Source organism: Muntiacus reevesi, chromosome 7 (genome assembly GCF_963930625.1).
Source record: "Muntiacus reevesi chromosome 7, mMunRee1.1, whole genome shotgun sequence".
NCBI lineage: Eukaryota > Metazoa > Chordata > Mammalia > Artiodactyla > Cervidae > Muntiacus > Muntiacus reevesi.
Window position 1 is genome coordinate 83,912,230 of NC_089255.1, and position 22,589 is coordinate 83,934,818.

General features: G+C 48.0%; 1 protein-coding gene across 3 annotated transcripts in view; it reads right to left on the reverse strand.

Moving 5' to 3' along the window:
- Positions 1-2,801: 2,801 nt before the first annotated feature.
- Positions 2,802-22,589, reverse strand: part of TGFB3 (transforming growth factor beta 3) — a 32,226-nt gene continuing 12,438 nt past the window's right edge. For all 3 annotated transcript variants that reach the window (XM_065940548.1, XM_065940550.1, XM_065940549.1), the window contains exons 3-8: positions 16,663-16,826; positions 16,031-16,160; positions 10,846-10,953; positions 8,069-8,234; positions 5,356-5,509; positions 2,802-4,057 (exon numbers count right to left, since the gene is read on the reverse strand). In XM_065940548.1, coding sequence (XP_065796620.1) covers positions 3,899-4,057; positions 5,356-5,509; positions 8,069-8,234; positions 10,846-10,953; positions 16,031-16,160; positions 16,663-16,826 — 881 coding nt within the window. In that variant the 3' untranslated portion in view covers positions 2,802-3,898. The remainder of the gene's footprint in view (positions 4,058-5,355; positions 5,510-8,068; positions 8,235-10,845; positions 10,954-16,030; positions 16,161-16,662; positions 16,827-22,589) is intronic.

Genomic DNA, 22,589 nt, shown 5'->3' on the forward strand with positions numbered 1-22,589 from the left:
GTAAGTCTATTTTTATTTTTTTTTTCCATTTACTAATTTCCCAACAATCAGTATTCACAAACAAGACTGACATGGGACCAACGTCTCATTTTATTTCATTGCTGGGCAATTTTTTAAAGTTCGGTTAAGAAATGTGAGCTTGAGATGTTTTACTCTTACATTTGGTTTCAGCAGATGGTGGGGCCAGGCTCTTCCCCAAGGGAAGTTCCAGCACCTGGGATGCTGGTGCGTGCCCTTACCTCCATTGGCAGACCACAGCAGACGGTCCTCCCATGGCATGTGAATTTGTATCCAGTTGCACAGTGTCTACCTAAACAGTTGATCAGAATGATATAGCTCAGCCCCTGGCTGCTTCCTGCTTACCCTCTGCTTTCATGCTTCCTCATCCATCCTAGGTGGACCCTAGCCAGGTCCTCCCTCTGGCTTCCACTGCAGAAAAGGTTAAAAGGTGGCTTCAGAGCCCACTGAAGGTTGACTTAGCTGCAACAGGAAGTTATTGGAGGAGAATCCAGCCAGCATCTGGGGTTTCTACAACAAGGTGGTAGAGATTTAGCACTGAAATCCTGAAAAAAAAAGAAAGGACACCCAGAAAGGCGGAGAGAAGAGGGGCTCTGTTGCCTTCCTTCTTGGTGAAGGAAAACAGGTTTGAGCACATAGAAGCTTTCTCTTTCTTCCTGAGGGATGAAGTCTGTCAGTTGCAGGAGAGAAGAGAGAATGCATTCCAGATGTTCCTGAGACTTCAGGTTAATAGTTTGAGGACCATCTTAACTGTTTTGCTAATTTGGTTGTGAATTGATTAGTAGACAAATTAGAATTCCCCCATAGCCCGCTGCTGATGTGTAGAATTGGGAAATAAGGTGTTTGGGGAGACATACCATACAGATCGTATAAAAGAGCATAGGAAGGTATGAGTTCAGTAAAAGAACTTTTTGCCCAACTAGAGTGTTTGGAATTGCCCTAGGTAACCATCAGAATTGACACCTCAGGCTAATTGCTTATTGCATTCACCATGTGCTGATCAAGTGTAAGACCAGAACTCCAGGTCTCTTCCTTCATTTACCCAAGTATTTTAATGTCCTTATTATTGGTACTGGACTTCTCTTGGTAACAAACTGAGCAAATCACATGATCCTCCCTCTTTACCCTTAAAGAGTGGAGCCTCTCTTTACCCTTTCCCCAAAGAGGCACATATTTTAAAAGATGGACAGAAAAATGGTTTAGGTTTCTGCAGTGCCTATAAGTGACGTGTGGAACGGGGAGGCTGGGCTTCAGACCCCTGCCCATATTTGTATCAGCTAAGGTAAGAATAGAGCCCTAACACAGAAGATTTGGAATCACAGTGGGGCTGTTTTTCTTTTTGATCCTTCAGGAAACACTGCTCATGGCCTTGGTTCATTAGGGTGAAACACAGATGCCAGTGTTCTAGTGAAGCCTAATGAGGTTGGATAAATAGGAGGGTTTGGAACTTCCCTGGTGGTCCAATGATTAAGAGATTAAGGTTCCATGCTTCCACTGCTGGGGCTTGAGTTTGATCCCTGGTTGGGGAACTAAGATCCCACATGCCATGGTTTGGCCAATAAATAGCCATGGATTGGGGGGGGGCGGGTATTCTAGGGCCTGTAAGATTATTTCTCTCTTCTCAGTTAAGCCTCAAGGACCAACAATATCAGCTACAAGCACTGCTTCTCAAAATACAGTTTCTAGGTAGGCTGGACCTAACCTAGCCGTAACAACATCTCTAAAGCTGCAGCCTGAAATTACATGTTTTAAATAAGCACTTGTGTGATTCTTACACCCATTGAAATTTGAGAAGGACTGCCATCAATGAACAGACTGAAAATCTGGGCTGGCTGTGGTCATGGCTGATGAGCTAGGCATGCTGAATCTCCTCTCCAGACCCATGAGCTCCCTTGGGTAAGACAGAGGACAATCCCACCAGCTCTGATTTTACAGCCAGGACATACTTCCTGAAATAGTGTGGAAGTAAATGGGTGTCACATGGGATGGAGTATGAGTGAGGAGCCCTCAGAATTGGCTGGGCATAGACAAAGCAGGAAAAGGGTCTTAGTGACCAAATGCAGGAGTTTAATTTGGGACAAGAAGGAGCAAGGTGAACACAGACAGACACATACACACAGGCATGAACATATTGTACACATCCTACACTCTCAAATTCTAGCTTCAGACTTTTTTTTTTTTTAACCAGTGGTAATTTCAATAGAGGAACATGCTAGATGGTTCCTCACTTATTGTAGCTGGTTGTTTCCGGTGGACATGAAACCACAGTAGAATTGTGCATTGCTCTGGCATCCATGACCTCACATGAGAACTATGAGGTTGTGCTTTTCTTGCCTTCTTCCATTCCAAAAATCCCTGACAAGAGGCCCATCCTCCAAAAAGGAGTCCCTGGTGAGCTCTTCTAGGGTCCACCTGAGAACAGAATTAGCCTCATATTCGTAGACCATTTGCCACAGACAGTTTCTCTAATTCTCACCTGAATTTATAGTGAATGTACAAGCCAACACATTTCCATATGCAAAAATCACACCAAGTGATTTTTGCCCGCATTTAAATGCAGGTCAAATGGAGATGATTTCTGCCCGAATCTCAGCCACTGCCTCCGGCCCCATGAATTCCCTGAACAGTGCAGGCGGTGGGCAGAGGGCAGCGCAGTGCGCACCATCCAGGGAATTCACAGTCAGCGGTGTCGTAGTGTTTCAGTCTCGGCCCTCAGATTCCAGTTCCCTCTGATCATTAGATGTGGATACGGAATTAAGAATAAATTAAGGATACCTCATGAGTCAAGATTTACACCTTAGAATAAGGCTTTTATTGTTTAGAAACAATCTTCCAGAAGATGAAACGATCCAAGATTCCCCAAAAATTTATACAAAGATTTTGAGAGTAATATTTGTATTTGTCTTTATACCTCAGTCTATGCGTCTGGGGCCAAGTCATTGTGTGGCACGTGTGCGACTTCCCTGCATGCCTCTCACGTAGCACCTGCTTCCAGGAACACCAGATGAACACAGGGTCTCGGGGTGGGGGCGTGGGGATCAGGAGGGGAAACCCATGATGCCCCAGGCTGCAGAGACCCAAACTCCAGTCATGTGCGCCCTGACCTGGAAGGTGTCTAGCCAAATGTCCAAGGAGAAATAACGATCAAGGAAGAAGGCGAGAGGAGGAACCCCAGGAGCAGACCAGAAAGGGTCAGTTCCCACCCTCTACCTCGGAGTTCTGCACATCCATTGGGCCCAATATAGTTGATGACCCCCGGGACCTGCGTTACCTGGATCTTCTCCCGGAACGACCCTCGATACTGATTGACATCCAGGGGACAATTTGCAAAACTAACAGACTTGTCCTTAATCCCAGGTAAGTACGAGATACAATTCTGGGACTTTTGTCTTGGGAACCTGCCTAAAGAAAGATGCTTGCCTGGTATGATGTGATCCGGATGCCCCTCGAGCAGACGTGGGGCAGCGATGGATGAGCAATCTGACCTCAGCGCCAAGGGTCTTCCAGTCTGGCCCTGTCCAGGCCGTTCTCCACCCCACCTTGCCCCGTAGGGTGTCCCGAATCCCGTGAACCCTGCATTGCGTCGACTCAACCACCCCTCTTCCTCCGTCCCCATCACCTCTGACACGGAAAATCCATGTCTCCTGAAGAAATCGACCTTCCCCTAACCAAACCCACACTTGCTTTACTACAGTGATTCTCAGAGCCAGCAAGAAAAAGAAATGTTCCAGAAGGGGAACCCCCGTCTCAGCCATCATCTGCCTGGAGCCGGAGGTCGCGGGCCCCAGGCCTCGCGGTGAGGTCCGTCGCTGCTGTGTTTCCCGAGGGGCAGGCAGGCAGGCAGTGGTAATCCCTCCTCTCTCCCTGTGGCGGTCGGGCCTCAGCTGCACTTGCAGGACTTCACCACCATGTTAGACAGCTGCTCCACTTTGGGGGTCCTCCCGACATAGTACAGGATGGTCAGGGGCTCCAAGTCCTGGGGTACGCAGCAAGGGGAGGCTGAGGCTTCAGGGTTCAGGGTGTTGTACAGGCCCAGCACCTGGGGAGGGAGGCATCAGAGAGGCTGGGAAAACAGAGCTTCAAGCCGGGGCCCAGGGACTCTACAAGGTCTTGGGGCTGCTCCAGAGTCTGCGTGCTGAGTGTCCAATTCTTTGCGGCCCCAAGGACAGTAGCCCGCTAGGCTCCTCTGTCCATGGAGTTCTCCAGCCAACAGTACTGGAGTGTGTTGCCATTCCCTTCTCCAGGGGGATCTTCCTGACCAAGGGATCAAATCTGGGTCTCCTGCATTGCCAGCAAATTCTTTACCATGAGCTACCAAAATGGGCCACTGATGGTATTTCAGAGGACCTGGCGGAACCCAGTTTGGGTGAGTGGCAGGTTGCCGCTCATCCACAGGGAAGGCAACACACAGTATTGGTCTGAGCATTACTGGTTTAAGCATGACCCCAAGAACCAGGGGACTTGAAACTGATCATGAAATTCTCTTGGCTGGGAAGAAACACGCCTGTGTTGGTTCCTCCTAGCTGTAACTGGTCACTTTGGTGAGGAGCTATGAGGAAATATGCTTGACAAGTTACTGCCCTCTCTCGGATCCCCTGGAGAGAAAGAAGAGCTAGCTTCGGTCGTGGACTTCCCTCTCTCTCTCTAGTCTCTTCCCTTTGTTTCATGTTGGTTTCTTCTGTGTGTTTTACATTATCTTTTAAAATAACTTCTACATTCAAGAGAAAAGAATTATTAGAGTTTTTTATCTGATCACAGATGGAAATGGCAACCCACTCCAGTACTCTTGCCTGGAGAATCCTGTGGACAGAGGAGCCTGGTGGGCTGCTGTCCACAGGGTCGCACAGAGTCAGACATGACTGAAGCGACTTAGCATGCGTGCATGCATTGGAGAAGGAAATGGCAACCCACTCCAGTGTTCTTGCCTGGAGAGTCTCAGGGACAGAGAAGCCTGGTGGGTTGCTGTCTATGGGGTCGAAAAGAATCGGACACAACTAAAGAGACGCAGCAGCAGCAGCAGCAGCATCTGATCGTAGAAGTCTTTTGGCCCCCAAATTCTGACATATGGGGTGGCATGTGACAGCTAAGTAATTCCCATAGTACAAGAGCAAATAAACAGCTTAAAAGTCTGCTTGAAACTATGCATGAAAGTTATAAAGGGTATAATGTTGCCCACTGAAGTTGGGCCGAAATCAGAACCTTCACCATAAGGGATTTTACACCCCAGATCATCATCGATCCACTCATTCAACCTGCAACCCGTCATGCATCCTTTTTAAACAAGTGGCCTGGTCAGCTCAGCCCCAGCACCCCATATAGCATGACCCTGTCCCATACCGTGCTGTGGGTTGTGTCTGAGCTGCGGAGGTATGGGCATGGGCCTGAGCAGAAGTTGGCATAGTAGCCCTTAGGTTCATGGACCCATTTCCAGCCCAGATCCTGTCGGAAGTCAATATAGAGAGGGCGCACACAGCAGTTCTCCTCCAAATTGCTGCAACAACAACAGAAAAATAAATTATTAAAAAAAAATAATAACCAACTGACACGGAAATCACTACCACAAAAACTTCACAAACAGCCCTCATCTGGGCACCTGGAGTCCTTCCTGGTCATCGTAAGAGGTGGCTCCAATCAGTGGAATCCCAGGTTCAAGTGCACTGAGCTGTGTTAACTATAAAGGCATTTTCCTCTGTTGAAGGCCAGAATCCCAAGGACATAGAAGGCATAGATACATAAATATTATATGATGGAGAGAAAAAAGGCAAAAGTGGTCCTGTCTCTTTTACACCATGAATCAAAATAAAGACTTGAAGTATTCCACCTAAAACCAAGACCTGAGTGTTATTAGCCAACTCAACTTTGTTGAGCTGGTTTTACTGTTACCTCCCTAATGTGCACCCAACCAGAAATGGCAGGCTCAGGCACTTATACGCTATAGTAAATGACTGCTCAGTCTATTGAATCAAAACGAGACATATCCTTCCATTAGACTCATGATTCCTAGATTACCCCCAATGCGACTATCAGACCACTTCAGTTCTGTTGCCTGCAGGATTCCATTTGCCAAGTGGGCATCTAGCCTGTGCTGAGACCTAGAAACTCGCTACTTCCAAAGGCAGCTATTGGCCAAAATCTGGCTTCTTGTGGGTTCCCTGGTGAACCGTGGTAGACATTCTTGTTTTTATACTCAAGAGCTGTTCCTACTCCTCTTCTCTCTTGCCACCTCCCGTTACAGTCTGAAACACCAGATACTTGTTTTCCTGGCCTCCCTTGCAGGTAGAGATTGTCATACAACCCTGCATAGACCAATCAGACAGAAGCAGAAGTATGTAGTGGGCAAGGGCAAGTTCTGTCAAAGGTATTTGATTCTTTATAAGTCAAAGATGAGGGACCTACTTTGTGGTTCAGTGGCTAAGACTCCACGCTCCCAATGCAGGGGACACGGGTTCCATCCCTGGTAAGGGAACTAAATCCCACATGCCACAACTAAAGATCTCACATGGTGCAAGGAAGATCAAAGATCCCATGTGCTGCAACTAAGAGCTGGTGTAGCCAAATAAATAAATAATTTTTTTTTTTTTAAGTCAGATGGAAAAGGAAAGCTGCTGTTTCTGCTACTTCCCTCCTCCTCTTGTCTTGAGCATGGACAAGATGCCAAGAACTCTAGCAGTCTTGCTTATGCTTATGCTTATGCTTATGTGACCATAACCAAGGTGGTGACAAGCCAATGTACTGAGCATGGCAGAGAGAAAGCCTGTGTCCTCAATAACATTAAGCAAGCAGCCAGACCAACCCTGGGGCTGCTCCTACATACTTCTTATGAACAGGAAGTCCCCCGTGGCTTAAGTCACTGGCCCTGGAAGCCAAGATCATCCATTCCTATCTGATGGGAGAGCTACACAGACATGCCAGCCTTCAGACAGTTGGAGGCAACCAAGCTGCCTTTCCTATATGCTCCGTTCCTCAAACTCAACATCCCCATTTTGTTCTGTTGTTCCTCAAAAGACCTGGTTTTAGATCTAAAAATCTCCCAATTCATTCTCCCCAGCTCCATTCAGGCATCCTCCTCTCCAGCCAAAATGACCCATTCACACACCTTCCTTTACCAGAAGTGCTTCCTCCTCCCATAACCCTACATACCCGAGCCTCACTCATCCCTGAAGACCCAGCTCCTTCCACACCTTTCTGAAGACTTCCCTGCTTCCACAGATGAGCTCCTTGTCCCAAATTCTTTTCTAAGATTATTTTTTTAATGTGGACCACTTCTAAAGCCTTTATTGAATTTGTTACAATACTTGTTATTTCTGTTTTGGTTTTATGGCCGAGAGACACGTGGGATTTAGCTCCCCGACCAGGGATTGAACCCATACCCCCTACACTGAAGGTGAAGTCTTAACCACTGGACCACCAGGGAAGTTCCATGTCCCAAATTCTTAAAGCATTTTATCCTTCAGACCTTCTCATGGATGTGGTCATTGTCTACCTTTAAGTAATCACTGTCTGTGCTTTTTTATCTTCCTTCCTTATAAGTGAGAAACTATTCTGAAATAAGAGAAAATGGATGCTCTTTTTTTAACCTCTTTACAATGGCTATCCAACTATTTCCAAATTCATAAATTCTCTAGCTCCCTTCCCCATTGCAAATGGAAACTTGTCTTATTTTCACTCATCCAGTAGCATCCTTGGACCCTCCCTAGGGAACTGAGCCTTTAATGGAAATCTCTGCTTTAATCTCCCCGCCACACAAGCAGACCTTAAGAGTATTTTAAAGCATGAAAACCATGGAGAGACCAAGCCTCTAATCCAAGCCATCTTAGCAACACTCTCCTCCTCCTTTAGTTCGTCCAGGTCTTTACAGGACTGGGCTGCGGAAAAACAGTGGGGCTCCCAGAAAAACAGAGATTTGTAACAGGTTCTAAATCTCCATTCCCCGAGGTGTTTGTGAAAAGCATCGAGGGCCCTCAGTTGCACAAGGCCTAGGTCTGGGGCAATAGGCGAGCAGTCAATGTTGTCTCAGGAATTCATAGGTTCTGAGTGGGCCCAGGGTTACCGGAAGCAGTAATTGGTGTCCAGGGCCCGCTTCTTCCTCTGACTGTGGCCTGGGCTGTCTAGCCGGTTTGGGGGAATCATCATGAGAATTAGATGAGGGATGTGTTCCTTCTTCTTCTTAAGTCGCCCCAGATCTCCGCGGCCCGGATCATCATCACTGTCCACACCTGCAGAAGGAAAGAAGGTGATGGTCTCCGGTCTGAGGAGGGCAGGGTGGACTCTACTTTCTCATCCCATCCCCACCCTGTTCAGGAGGTGGGATGCTGGGGTCTGCGAGGAAGGCATGGGTAAGACACAGCTTCATGCTAATGTCCAGCTGCAGGAACAAGAAGACCCAATGGAAGAACTGGTATCAAGGGACCTGCAAGATGCCTGTGGTCAGATGCCCTTGTGACTCCTGTGGGTAATCCCCCAGAGGGCACAGCCATTCCTGCGATGCTTCCTAGAGAATCTACAGAGATACCTGAAGCATCCTTGTCACTACGAGGCTCTAGCACATTCCTTTGAGTTGTCAGTTTAGATCCTGAGACTTAGAGCTTGAGGTGTGAGTCTCCTCTCATAATCTGAACTGGTCAAGATGCCATTACGTCCCCCTATGCTTTCCAGATGTCACAATTTAAGACAGTTTGAATGGGAGCCAGAGGAACAAGAATCAACAATTGCTAACGTTCGCATCAGGCCTTCCCTGGTGGCCCAGACGGTAAAGAATCCGCCTGCAATGTGGGAGACCTGCGTTCAATCCCTGGGTTGGAAAGATCTCTAGAGAAGGGAATGGCAACCCTCTCCAGTACTCGTGCCCAAGAAATCCCATGGACAGAGGAGCCTGGCGGGGTGCAGTCCACGGGGTCAACAAAGAGCTGGACACGACTGAGGGGCTAACACACACACACACAACATTCACACTGCACTTACAGTTTCAAAGTGTTTTCTCTATAAAACTCAGATAGGATCATGAAGTGTATGAAAACAGCAGATAAACTCCAAAAGGAAACCTGCTAGTTCATCTGCAATGCCTGGAAACTGAATTCGAGTCTCAACTACAAGAAGATCTATTTTGATGGCCAGCTGCCGGCGGTTGTCCATCTCCACCAGGGACAGGAACGGGAGGAGCAGGATTTGTGTGGTGACAGGATGGACAGGGAGGCCTGGCGTGCTGCAGTCCATGGGGTCGCAAAGAGTCGGACACGACCAAGCAACTGAACTGAGCTGAACTGAACTGTAGGAGGGACATGGACCTCACGCACGGGCAGTAGGACTGGGAGATCAATGGCAAGCTGGATCGCAAGTTTCGTTTTTTCTGAAAATCTTTCTGAACAAGATAACTATTGACTGAAATGGGAGGATTTCATCCCAATTCAAGATGTAGGTAAGGACTTCAAAGGTCTTTTGAGCTCTGAGGTTCTGTGATTAGGATGTCCAATGATTTGCTTTAAAAAAAAAAAAAATAGGCTCTGTTGCACATGGCAACTACCAAGACCACACACTCTAGAGCCCACCCATGTCTGCAACAAGAAAAGCCTGCACCTCGGTGAGAAGCCCTTGCATCACAACTAGAGAAGACTCTCATGCCACAAGTAGAGAAAGCCTGAGTGCAACAACAAAGACTCAGTTCAGTTCAGTCGCTCAGTCGTGTCTGACTCTTTGCGACCCCATGAACCACAGCACACCAGGTCTCCCTGTCCACCACCAACTGCCAGAGGCTACCCAAACTCATGTCCATTGAGTCGGTGATGCCGTCCAACCATCTCATTCTCTGTCGTCCCCTTCTCCTCCTGCCCTCAATCTTTCCCAGCATCAGGGTCTTTTCCAATGAGTCAGCTCTTCACATCAGGTAGCCAAGTACTGGAGTTTCAGCTTCAACATCAGTCCTTCCAATGAACACCCAGGATTGATCTCCTTTAGGATGGACTGGTTGGATCTCCTTGCAGTCCAAGGGACTCTCAGTACAGCCAAAAAAAAATTAGGCTCAGAAATAAAGTTCATGAGGGACTTCCCAGGACTCATAGTCAAGAGAGGCCCTGAAACAGGTACCTTTTTCCAGACACATCTCTGACCTTAGGCTTTAAATTGGTTAGTTTGACCTGGACAAACCACTTGGCCTCAGGAGTGCCTCCGTGAGCCCACAACAGGGCTTTGCAAAGAAAACAGAACTTCTGTGACATTCAGAGACTGTCTAGTTTCAGCAGCTTGAAAACATACTGGAAAACCAGAAATGTCTCTCAGCTTGCTTGGCCTCTCCAAGCCAAGCACCCTGAGGCCTGAAGCAGCTCAAACCCAGATGACGCCCTGGGTGGGCTGTGCAACATCTGGAAAGCCCAACAGTCAGAGCGCTCGTGCTCAGGGCCACCAAAGTCCATTGCTTTTAGCGGAAGTGAAGACAACTCTCATTTGCTGAGTATTCAAGCACTTTATTTCACATATGTAATCTCATATAATTTCATGACAACCCTGTAAAAGAGGTACCCTCACCCCCAGTTTGCTGACTAAGCTCAGAGAAGTGGACCAGCTTGCCTGTATGATTTCAGAGCTCTTATCAGCACAAGACTGTCTTCCAGATCCTCATGCACTCTCTATAGACTAGGGAGTTCTTGCTTTGAGGACAAAACTCTGTTATGGAAAAAACCCAAATGAACTTTCTGGCCAACCCAATACAAAACAGTCAGCCATCTCTGTGAGGGAGCTTGCTTCCTCTTCTCAGGATCTGGCCAGGGGTCTCCTGTTTTATCTAACTTTATTAACTCCCCCCACGCATCCTACCATAAACATCCCTTTTGTTACCTTTGAATTTGATTTCCATCAGCTCTTGAATGTTTTCCAGGATATCCCCATTGGGCTGAAAGGTGTGACATGGACAGTGGATACTGATTTCCAGACCTAAGTTAGATTCTGCAAAATAAGACACAGAGTTGGTGAGAAAAGCAGTCTGCATGATGAAGCATGCAGCCTGTATGCCCACGTAGCTATATACCCACAGACACACACGGACGATCCAAGGTTTCTCCCGCCACACACAGTCATGGGACCAGAGTCAGACTGAGGGTCACAGGAGACAGAAAGTGCTCCCAAAGCTATCGTGGACCTTCATGCTCGTGTTGCTTGTTCCAATATTTCTGTTGTGTTACGTGTCACCAAATGGGGGCATACACTAGTGGGCCTCATGCAGGAGAATTTTAATAGGCATCTATTTTTCCAAGGATGGTATTAGGGAAAAGCTGTCACCAGCCTAGTAGGGGTGAAAGAATGAGGGTGCAGCAAAGGAGCAGGAAAACAGTCACACCCCCGATGTGTCAGCTGGGAGAGGAGAGGTTCAACCAACCTGCTGAGAAAGGATGGAGCAGAGAGGAAGAGGAACAAGAGTTGACAAGTGTGAGGAAGCCTGGACTGCCAGGGTTTGGTGACTCATATTCTGGGGCTAAAAGGCCAGCTCTGGCCCTTTCTCCTATTGGCTGTGGGATTAGGTATTTTGGTAACTAAAACTGGGAAAGCAAGGAAATTAGTAAAAGGGGTTGAATATAAAATGGAAGGAAGAAAGGGAGAAAAATAAATGAAAAATTTGAACTGAATCCAGTAGTTTTGTACAGAGGAACCAGGTAGAGTCTAGGATCATGCCAATTCTGGTGGGTAAGAACCAGGGAACCTCTCTTGATCCAGGGCAGTGATCAGGTGTGAGAGGACGTGGGCGATGACCTCTGAGTTCAGGGTCACCCTGAGTTCAGAGATGTACTGCTGTCTGAGATCACCCTAGTTCTGTGTGAGCATCCAGCCCTGGGGCCAACCTGGAGTCTTCCAGAAATCTGATGTCATCAGGGAAAACCCCAAAGAGTCCGGGCCAGCTCAACATCCTTCTCATGGGCAGAATGGCCCAACCCCAGACTGCAGGCAGCGTTGGGCAGACCTGGATGTCCCAATTCTACTGGTTAAAAGCCAGCTCAAGGGGCTTCCCCAGAGGCTCAGTGGGAAAGAATCTGCCTGCCAATGCAGGAGACAGGTTCCATCCCTGATCCAGGAAGATCCCACATGCTGGGGCCAGAATTGCTGACCTTGTGCTCTAGAGCCCGGGAGCCACAACTGCGGAGCCCACTTGCCTGAACTACTGAAGCCCGTGCCCCCTAGAGCCCATGTTCTGCAACGAGAGAAGCCACTGCAATGAGAAGCCTGTGCACCGCAACTAGAGAGTAGCCCCTGCTGTCCACAATTACAGAAAGCCCGCACTCAGTGACAAAGATGCAGCACAGTCATAAATAATTTTTAAAAAACCAGCTCAGTCCCTTCTTCCATAAACTCTAGATCCCAGCTTCATCTGTCCCACCCCAGTCACGGCAGCATCTGGGACACACGGACACCTGCTGAGCTTTCTGTTCCAGGTGAGCTCTGGTAGGGAGGGGAGGAGCCAATATAATAAGGATGCTGAGCCCCAGATGGAGAACTAGAAGTGGACAGAGAGGGAGGCATAAGGAGTGTACTCTTTCTGGTTTAAGGCAGGTAGAAGAAGGAGCTGGAGTAGCTGAAATGGGCTACATAAAACATAGTACACTTCTATTACCCAGAAGAATTTTCAGTCCAGGAGAGACTGAAAGAACCATGGGTCTGTGAGTTAGAAGGCTGAGATGCAGACGTGTTGGGGAGAGTTAGGGTTAGGGTGCAGGTGGTGAATGTGAGATGATGCCTGGAGCTAACAGGCTCCATCTAGGCAGGAGGCTCAGAGAATGACGGGGACAATCACCAACGTTTATTGAGCATTGCTCTGTGCACGCTCTAAGATTCTGCATGCCTTAACTCATGTATGAAATCTCCATACTAATCCTACAGAGCATGGACTGTTATTCCTTCCCTCCCATTATCCACATGAGGACACTGAGGCTCAGGAAAAACTAAATGGCTTGATGGAGATGTCCAGTAAGTGGTAGAACCAAGATTCAAACACAAGCAGCCTGACATCAGAGCCACACTCCTGACTATTCGAGACAAAGAAGAACAAAGAGGGCCCAGCAGGGACCACCAAGGAAGATGCCCACCCAGTCACTGAGATACAAAACAGTTGTATTTTCCCAGTGTGCCCCTTATCCTGAGCCGAGGCACTGGGCGTGCTCCTCACTCGGCCTGCTCAGGGAGGCCTGGCTCTGCACACAGAGAAGCCAACACATTGGACCAATTGCACAAGGGTGTGAGGACTGGGCCCCCAACCCTGGAGAGGGCTCCAGCTGGCTCTTAGCCCAGAAGGGAATTGGTACAGAGCAGGCTCTTTGATGTTTGCTGAACTAATACAAGACTGGACATGTGACTCAGTTTCCTCACAGTCCACACTGCTGACTCCTCCATTTTCAGTCCATTTACCACTTTGTTTGGGGCCAAGAACCCTCAAGAGACTCAGGAACTCTTCAGAGTAAAGGTCTGTGTCTGACTCCCCCAAACACGGGTGGGCAGCATCTGCTAGAGCGGGAACAGAAGGTTCCAGGGAAGGAGTAACCTCAGAATTGGCAGTGGTGTGGATGGTGGGTGGGACACCCATAGGTTTTATTACGAAATTATCTTTTTTGATGTCTCAAGGAGGATGGAAATCATTCTCAATGCAAACTTCTCATTGAGTTCTGCAGCTGTGAACATAAGAACTCTAAGTGCCCAGGGCTTCAAAGAAATCCAGGTGGAGCTGATCAAAATCAGACAGGGAAGCTAAGAGATGAATCTCCCTGGCCTCTCTTCTCTGCAGCCATGTTGACTTCTAGGCAGAGTGCTGGCTGAGTCAGAATTCCCACGGTGCTGCTCTTAGCTGATGCGCCTGGGTTCTCTGAGGTTTCCTCCTTTCCTGTGCAGTTGGGGAGACTCCATGGAGTTCCCGGAACCCTTGGAGCTGAGGCAGGACCTCCAGCCCACTATCTGTCAGCTCAGCCACCAGGTTATGCCCCTCAGATGGGGGCCTGCACACTCAGATGCCGAGAGAGCCCAGCAAGTTATGTGAGCAAAGTGAGCCCGTGCGTCATGCTGAACTGGGACTGTCAGTCTCACTCATGGGGAACACTGGGGGATGGGGGGGCCTGGGGTGACAGGAAGACCGCATGCCCCACCTTCTTCAAGAGGTGGTCCTACTCATCTCTGATGGATTGTTACCTATTTGTCAAGAAAAGTCGAATGTCTAGGTTTTATGTGAAATCTCCAGACATTAATTAAAACTGTTAACCGCTAGTTAAATCAAAAACAATAATGTAGGCCAACGTGTTTGTGATCGCTGCCTTCAAGTGTTAACCCTTAATTTCCTAAACCATCGAGGAGGACAAGGAAGGACCCACCTGTCCCAGAGACTCTGGGTATCCACATGTGGGTGGACCGTGGATCCACGGCAGCTGATGAAGGTAGAAAATTCTTCGCAAGAGGGATACAAGGACCACACAGGACTGCCTTAGGTACCCTCAGCCCACTGAGCACCAGACCAGGAAGTACCACCAAGTGAAGAAGAGGAGAAATAGTGGAGTGTGATGCCCTGAGTGCCCAAGACTGTCAGTCAGGAAATTCAAGCTCTAATCCAGGCTCAATGACCCTGGTCAAGCCACTTAACTTCTCTGGGCCTCCATTTCCTCATCTGACCTAATAGAAGCTTACTCTCCCATAATGGGCTTCCCAGGGGGCGCAGTGGTAAAGAATCCACCTGCCAATCAATGCAGGAGGCACAAGACGGTTCAACTGCTGATTTGAGAAGATCCCCTGGAGTAGAAAATGACAACCCATTCCAGTATTCTTGCCCAGACAAATTCCCTGGACAGAGGAGCCTGGAGGGCTACAGTCCATGGGGTGGCAGAGTCAACATAACTGAGTGACCACACACAGCACTCACATAATGAGCCAAAAATCTGGAGGTTCTTTAAATACAATGGATCTTTAAAATGGCTCTGTGAGGCATGCAGGGAAGGTGAGGAAGCAGAATGAGTGGAGGAGAGATTTGGACCATATGAAGTCTGATATGCATACTAGACAGCCCTACTTGTATGGCTACCAGGCCTTTCAAAATTAACCAACAAAATAGAACCTACCTCCAAACCTGCTCGTCTCCCAGGCCTCCTTATTTCAGTAAGAGTTACCATCTGGGAGTTCAGTCCCAAATCTTCAGAGTCATCTAGAATCCTCTTGTGTCCTCTCGCCCCCACACCTAATCAGCCCCATCAATCCTATTGGCTCCGCCTCCACAATACAGAACAAACCAACACTCCAGAGCACACGGGCCCAGTCAATGCCCACAGTGCTCTCGCATGGGCTGCTGCAGTGGCCCCTCACTTCTTCCCCTGACCTCACGACAACCAGAGGATCTTAAACCAAATCACCTCACCCCACGTTCCCAGCCCCGCTTGTAACATCTCATCACACTTGCAATAAGTTCTAACGCCTGACCACAGCCTTGCGGGTCCTACGTCTTGGCTCCTGGTCCTCTCTGAACGCCCCAGCTCCAGTCACACCAGGCAGTCTGCTGCTGCCAGAACAACTGAGCCTGGGTTTCATTGCTTTTGCTTTAGCACATCCTTTATCCTGAGCTTCACAGACTGGCTCTTTCCCATCCCTCAGATCTCCGTGCACCAGTTCCTTCTTCATAGAGGCTCTCGCTGTGTATCTGATGATGGGTCCCACTCAGGCACCATCACTTCGCCCTCTTTCTGTTTCACTTGGTACTCATCACTGTTGGAAAGTCTTCTTCCTCAGTGTTTATTTGTTTACTACGTGTCTCTCCCACCAGAACAAAAGCCCCATGAGATCTGGGACCCTGCTTGTCTGGTTCACTGCTGGATCCCCAAGGGCCTGGCTCAGAGCATTTACTCAGTATCAGCTGAGTGAAGGATTGATGGACACACTGCAAGTTAATGGCCAACCTGGGCTTTGAACCCAGATCTCTTGTCTCCCCTAGTGCCATCCCTTTCCCTGTGTCAGGAAGAAAGAAGGGACCAGAGGTTCCTTCCAAAATCCTCATCCTGAGTCGACCTACCTCTCCGCAAGAGCCATTCACGCACGGTGTCTGTGACGTCGAAAGAAAGCCACTCGCCAGTGCCCCGCGTGGGCAGGTTCTTGCCATCGATATACCGCTGCTTGGCTATGTGCTCGCCCGGCTGGAGGATCTACGGGGCAGAGGTAGGAGTAAGTCCCGAGGCCAGGACAGGGCACCTGGGCGTCACGGTGCAGCAGTACGGGGCGGGGACAGGAGCAAACTAAGACTTCTGAAATGCTCTTTCGAGCTCCTCAGTTAAGTCTTAATCCTCTTAAGCAGCAGTCCCCAAACTCTTTGACACTGGGGACCAGTTTCATGGAAGATAACTTTTCCATGGATCGGGAAGGAGGGGGGTGGTCTCGGGATGTTTCAAGCGCATTACCTTTATCGTGCACTTTATTTCTAATCTAATGCCGCCGGCCGCTGATCTGACAGGAGGTACCGGTCCGTGGCCCAGAGGTTAGGGACCCCTGTTCTTAATGACAGACACAGGTACAGAAACTAAGGCTCAGAGAAGGCGGGATTCACACCCAGGTCTGCTGCTCTCTGAGCAGAGCGCAGGCTCAGTCTGGCAAAGGAACTGATTTCCCCCCGCCCCGGCCACGTGGTGTCCGTCCCGGGAGGAGGTTCACCTGGAAGAGCTCAATCCTCTGCTCGCTGCGCTTGGAGGCAGGGTTGGGCATCCGAAAGACCCGGAATTCTGCTCGGAACAGGTTGGTTTCATTTTTCTCCACTGAGGACACGTTGAAGCGGAAAATCTTGGAGGTGATGCCTTTGGGGCAGACGGTCAGATCATCTAGGAGGCAGAGCATTGGGGGAGGGGGGGAAGCACAGCGTGAGCGACACCCATGGGGACAGTGTGCTGCCAGTGGACATTCATCAAGGGGCTGGGGGCCCACCTGTGACCGCGCTAGAGCCTTGAGGCCTCAGACCTACAGGTAAAAAATGGGAAGATCCTTGGTGGCCCCGGAATCACACACGGGCCTGATGGAGAAGCAAGGCATGGAGCCCCACCCAGGACATGGCACTAACAACTGGCCCCTCCAACCTCTCGTCGCGTTATCCCCACTCTGTCAGGCTGTCTAACCTGCTTTCCTACTCCTTTAAAAAATATAGATTCTCCAACAGCATCAGCAATTTCCCCTAGAAGTTTCATCACTGCATAGCTAGCTGAATCATTCACGCCTTTGTTCATTCAGGCATTTATTCATTCATCAGACATGCGTTGAGCAAATGCTATATGCTGAGAACAGGCTAACGGTGGGAAGCAAAAATGGTCCCTGGTGGGCCAATGGTAAAGTATCCACCATCAAGACAGGGGACGTGGATTCAATCCCTGGTCAGAGAATTGAGATCTCAGGTGTCTGGGGAGAAACTACACCCAAGTTCTGCAACTACTGAGCCCACGCACCACAACCAGAGTCCACGTGCCACAACGAAAGATCCCACGTGAAGCCATGAAGATCCTGTGTGCAGAAACAAAAATCCGACACAGTCAAATAAATAACATTTTAAAAATGGACAGACAGGGGCCCTGCCTTCAAGGAGATTAGCATTCAGAGGCGGGGCTATTAGTGCGTGGACCAAACAACAGGACCAGACAGAAAGCACTAAGGGCCTTTGGAGACGCTCAGAAGTTGCTGTAAACAGGTCAGAGGAGGCAGACAGTGACAGCACATTGCATCAGTGATTATTTGATATGGGTCCAACGGGAGGAAAGGGTCTAAGGATGCAAAGGAAAGAAATTTTATGTGGAGGGATACTGGAAGCAAAAGCAAGAAGGAGAGGAAAATGCAAGTGAGTAAGAGGGACCCGAAGCAGCCAAGCTGCAGCCCATGAGACAAGGTCAAGACAGTCGATTGGGATCTACCTGTGGGGAGGATGAAAGGTCAGACCGAGGGGTTGATTTTATATCATGAACAGTAGGGAGTCATGGAAAGTGACACTTTAGCTCTAACAAGATAGCACAGGGGTGACAAAGAGCCCACATCTAGAGCCTGGCAGACCCCCAGATGCTTCTTCATCACATGAAGTGGGTCCATCACCATTGGCTCCCAAGAGTTACTTTCCAAGTCTGCACATGCCACGCCAGCCTCTGCACCTCTGTCCACAGACAGAAGGCAGCACATGCTATTTCCCACTCCATCAGAGACAAGGGAAACAAAAAGATCCTGCCTTTTCTTTACAACCTGAAGGTCTGAGCAGCATTAACACCCCAGAGAAACACTTTTCACACAAATGGTAACAACAGCCAGAACTTGAAATTCAAGCTCAGAGACCCAGATTCCACACATAATGAACATGGCTGGAACAAGCCCATAATCACCCCAGGGGTGGTTTAGGAAGTCATGGACAGGGCGGGAGGATCAGAGGCCTGGACACAAGCACACGCGCTACTGAGCTTTAGGAAAGGATGAGTGAGTGTTTCTGGAAATTGCCATCTGGTGGGTCTGACACTGGCTCTTAGAAAATCAATGGAACAGATGTTGGGAAAACAGATGTGTGAATGCCAGCTAATGAAGCCCTGATTAATAACTGGCTTTGAAAGAATGAATACCGCCAATGATTCCCCTAAACCATTTCAGATAAGACCAGAAAGAGGGATCATATTGGCAGTTCAGTTTTTTTGAGTTTGAAAGTCTGTAACCCCCTGGACATAGGTAAGCTCCTTGCAGATGTGAGAGCTGGACCATAAAGAAGGCTGAGCACTGAAGAATTGATGCTTTCAAACTGTGGTTCTAGAGAAGACTCTTGAGAGTCCCTGACAGCAAGGAGATCAAACCAGTCCATCCTAAAGGAAATAGACCCTGAAAATTCATTGGAAGGACTGATGCTGAAGCTGAAACTCCAATCCTTTGACCACCTGGTGCGAAGAGCTGACTCATTGGAAAAGACACTGATGCTGGGAAAGGTTGAGGGCAAGGAGGATAAGGAGGGCAAAAGAGGATGAAATGGTTGGATGGCATCACCGACTCAATGGAAGTGAGTTTGAGCAAACTCCGGGAGATGGTAAATGACAGGGAAGCCTGGCGGGCTGTAGTCCATGGGGTTGCAGAGTGGGACACGACTGAGCGACTGAACAGCAAAGCAACATGGCTAGTACCTAGTACCTCCAGTAACTGTTTCAAGAGGGGATAAAAGATATCTCCTCGCAGTGTGCACATTGCTATAAAAAGGAAAAGGGAAACAAGATAGTCTGTGCCAGTGAGGTGACTCAGAGTGGGGACAAGGCAGTGGGGAGCCAGGAGATGGGAGAATGGGAAGCCAAGAGGATCAGGACACCCTAGTCACCTCTCTTTCTTTGTCTCTTCCAGTTCATCCATCAGTTACTGTTCCCCAAGATAGACTCCTCTTGGTGGGAATTTCAGGGAGATTTCAAGGAGGTGGGAAAGGTCATTTTGAACTCCTTAGGATCTACAGATTTCTATCAGACTCAGAAGGAATATTAGGGGTCCTCTAGTTCCTCAGGGAACTAGGAACTGGGCTTCACAGCAGGAGGCGAGCAGCAGGGTGGCCCAGTGAAGTTTCATCTGTATTCACCGCCGCTCCCCATCACTCCCATTACTGCCTGAGCTCCACTTCACCCCCATCGCCCCCTGTCCGTGGAAAAATTGTTTTCCATGAAACTGGTCCCTGGTGCCAAAAAGGCTGGGGACAGCTGATCTAGTACAACCCACTTCAGATGAAGAAATTCATGCCTAGAGGGGTCTTGGCCAGGGTGACACATGAATTAGTTGATACACGCAAACTGACACTAGCAAGCAAAGCTCAGACACAATCATTAGTGGGAGAGAAAATAAAATGCAGACACAATCTCCTTGACCGTTAAATCCACTGAATACTAACAATGCTTTAAATATTTCGTGGAATGAGCCAGAGTATAAATAAATAAAATGTAATAACACTCTCTTACATTTCATAGAACTTCTATTAACTCACCTGACCCTCTAACAATCCTTGAGGAGAATCAGTAAAATTTACCATTTTAAAAAGAGAAGCGTGAGCATCAGGAAGGTTAAGTCACTTTTCCAAGATCACTCAGCTGAGGGTTACCCTGGTGACCCAGTGGTAAAGAATCCGCCTGCCAATGCAGGAGATGCGGGTTTGATCCCCGGTTCGGAAAGACCCCATATGCCACGGAGCAACAAAGTCCATCCATGCCCACAACTACTGAGCCTGTGCTGTAGAGCCTGGGAACTGCAACTACCCAGCCCACATGCTGCAATTACCGAAACCCATGCACTCTAGAGCCTGTGCTCTGAGACAAAGGAAGCCCGCACACCAAAACGAGAGACCAGCCCACACTCATTCCAACTACAGAAAAGCCCACACGGCAACGAAGCCCCAGTATGGCCAAAAATCAACAAATAAATAAAGATTTTTTAAAAAAATCATTCAGCTAGTAGGTGGCAGAGGTGGGATTTGAACCCAGGTTCTGACCTCATTTACTGAACAGAGAATCTGGAAGTTGGAGGGGACCTCAGAGATCATCTACTGGAGGGATGGTTTCACCAACAAAACGTAGCAGGATTCCATGAAATGGGCCTAGAGTACCAACTTAAGCCTCAGACAAAAGCCAGGTCCCAGTCAGTTTGGTGATTAAGACCCGCTTCTGCAGAACACTAGTATTATTGAAAGCTGAACGAGGGGGTCCACTGTGACAAATTAAATTATGACCAACTTTTTCCACTGCACACAAAGTATATGTATTAATGGGTGCCATTTTCTCCTTTTTTGCTATAGGGAAAGAAAAATAAACAAAGAATATTCATGCAGAGTATTCATGGAAAAACCTGGAAACAGCTGACCATGTTTAGACCATGCATTTTTTTTTTAAATGTTTCAGACACCTGGGCTCCTAGATGTACCGCTGCTGTGTCCATCATTTCAGCGAGTAAAACTGCTGCTTGCTCCAATGACGGGACTACATACATCAGTGTGGCAGTGTTCCTCCACCCTAGCTGTTCCCGAGAATCACCTGGAGAGCTTTAAAAACAGATGATGCCTGGACCTGCTCTCCAGAGATTCTGATGACCTTGTTGGAGTGTGGGTGGGTCCAGAACTTCTTTTTTCCAAAAGACCTCCAGATGATTCTCAGATGTAGCCAGGACTGAGAACCATGGTTTATAGTGCTCTGCAAAGGGCACCATGGCATCCAGATGCCCTGGAAGTTTGATAAGCCACAGCTTTAAGGATTTACCCTTTAAATGTTAACCCATTAAAATACTGTTTGGCCAATGCATCATTTTGTAAAATTTTGAATTAGAAGCCACAAATGTTTTAAGCCCAGGTAGGTTAAAAACTGGGAAATTTCATGGCAAGATTCAGATTTTCTGCTATTCTGGGAAGCAGTCAGGATCTAGTCAAATTGGACACACGTTCCCAAATTCAAACATCTGTAGGAGCTGAGCAGTAGGTGCCATCTTTTCATTGGATTTTCCAGGCCCCCCTCCTACCAGCCTCCTCTACACAGCCTGTTCTCTCTGTGACCCTGAGGTCAAGTGTCCCATGCAGTTCACTGTGGTCCCTGTGCTGCAGCTTTTCCTCCAGATTATCTGCATCAGCTGCCTGGCCTCTGTAGGCACTTGTGTTTGCAGGCCCTCTAAGGAAGTGTTTTGCCCTCTTTCATTGAGTCTTAAGCATCAGTGCACTTACAAATCAATAAGGAGCATGTTAAAAACACAGATTCTCCAAGATGACACTGACCCCCCACCCCCAGAGACTCTGACTCTGTAAGGGTGGATTGGGGCCTGGGAATCCACATTTTTCACATTTACCTAACCTATGAACCACACTTAGAGAAACACTGACCTAGCATGCCAAGGGCATTGGCACTTAGAACAAACAGGTTCTTTCAATAGGAAATATCTTTTAATTTTCAGAATGAACAAGATCTAAAAGTAGCATCCAGAAAAGAAATGCTAAAATATCAAGTTCTCTCTTTGCTTGTGAATTCTGGTTTTGCTGGTTGTCTTAGCACCAGACCTTGGATAAAAACGAGAGTCTCTTGCCAGACACAGATAATTATAAGCCAGAAGTTAAAACAACACCTACACTGGTAAATCTTGATAACAAGGATGACAAAAGAACTGAAAAAGATACGTGGGTCCCCACCATGTGGGTCAAAGAAAGCCTCCACCCACTTCCCATAGCAAAATCCTGGGGAATTATAAAGGAATAAGATATATATATATATATATATATATATATATATATATATATATATATATATATGTAAGTCTTGCCTTCACCTCCCAGCAGAGATCTGCTGAATCACCCCAGATGTATATATATTGGGTAGACCAAAAGTTCATCTGTAACATCTGAATGAAGTTTTTGGCCAACCCAATAGAATTGTTTCAGCTGGAAGGGAGTTTAGAGGTTAACTTTACTGATGAGGAAACGGAGGGTCAGAGAGGTGATTTGCTCACTTCCACACAGTGTAGCTGCTTAACCTGCTTGGGATTCTTCAGCAGATAAAGAAAACACTTCCAGGAGAATGTCTGTGGCTATATGAATCTCCCAGCCATAAAAATAGGCAGAGCTAAGAAAGAAAACA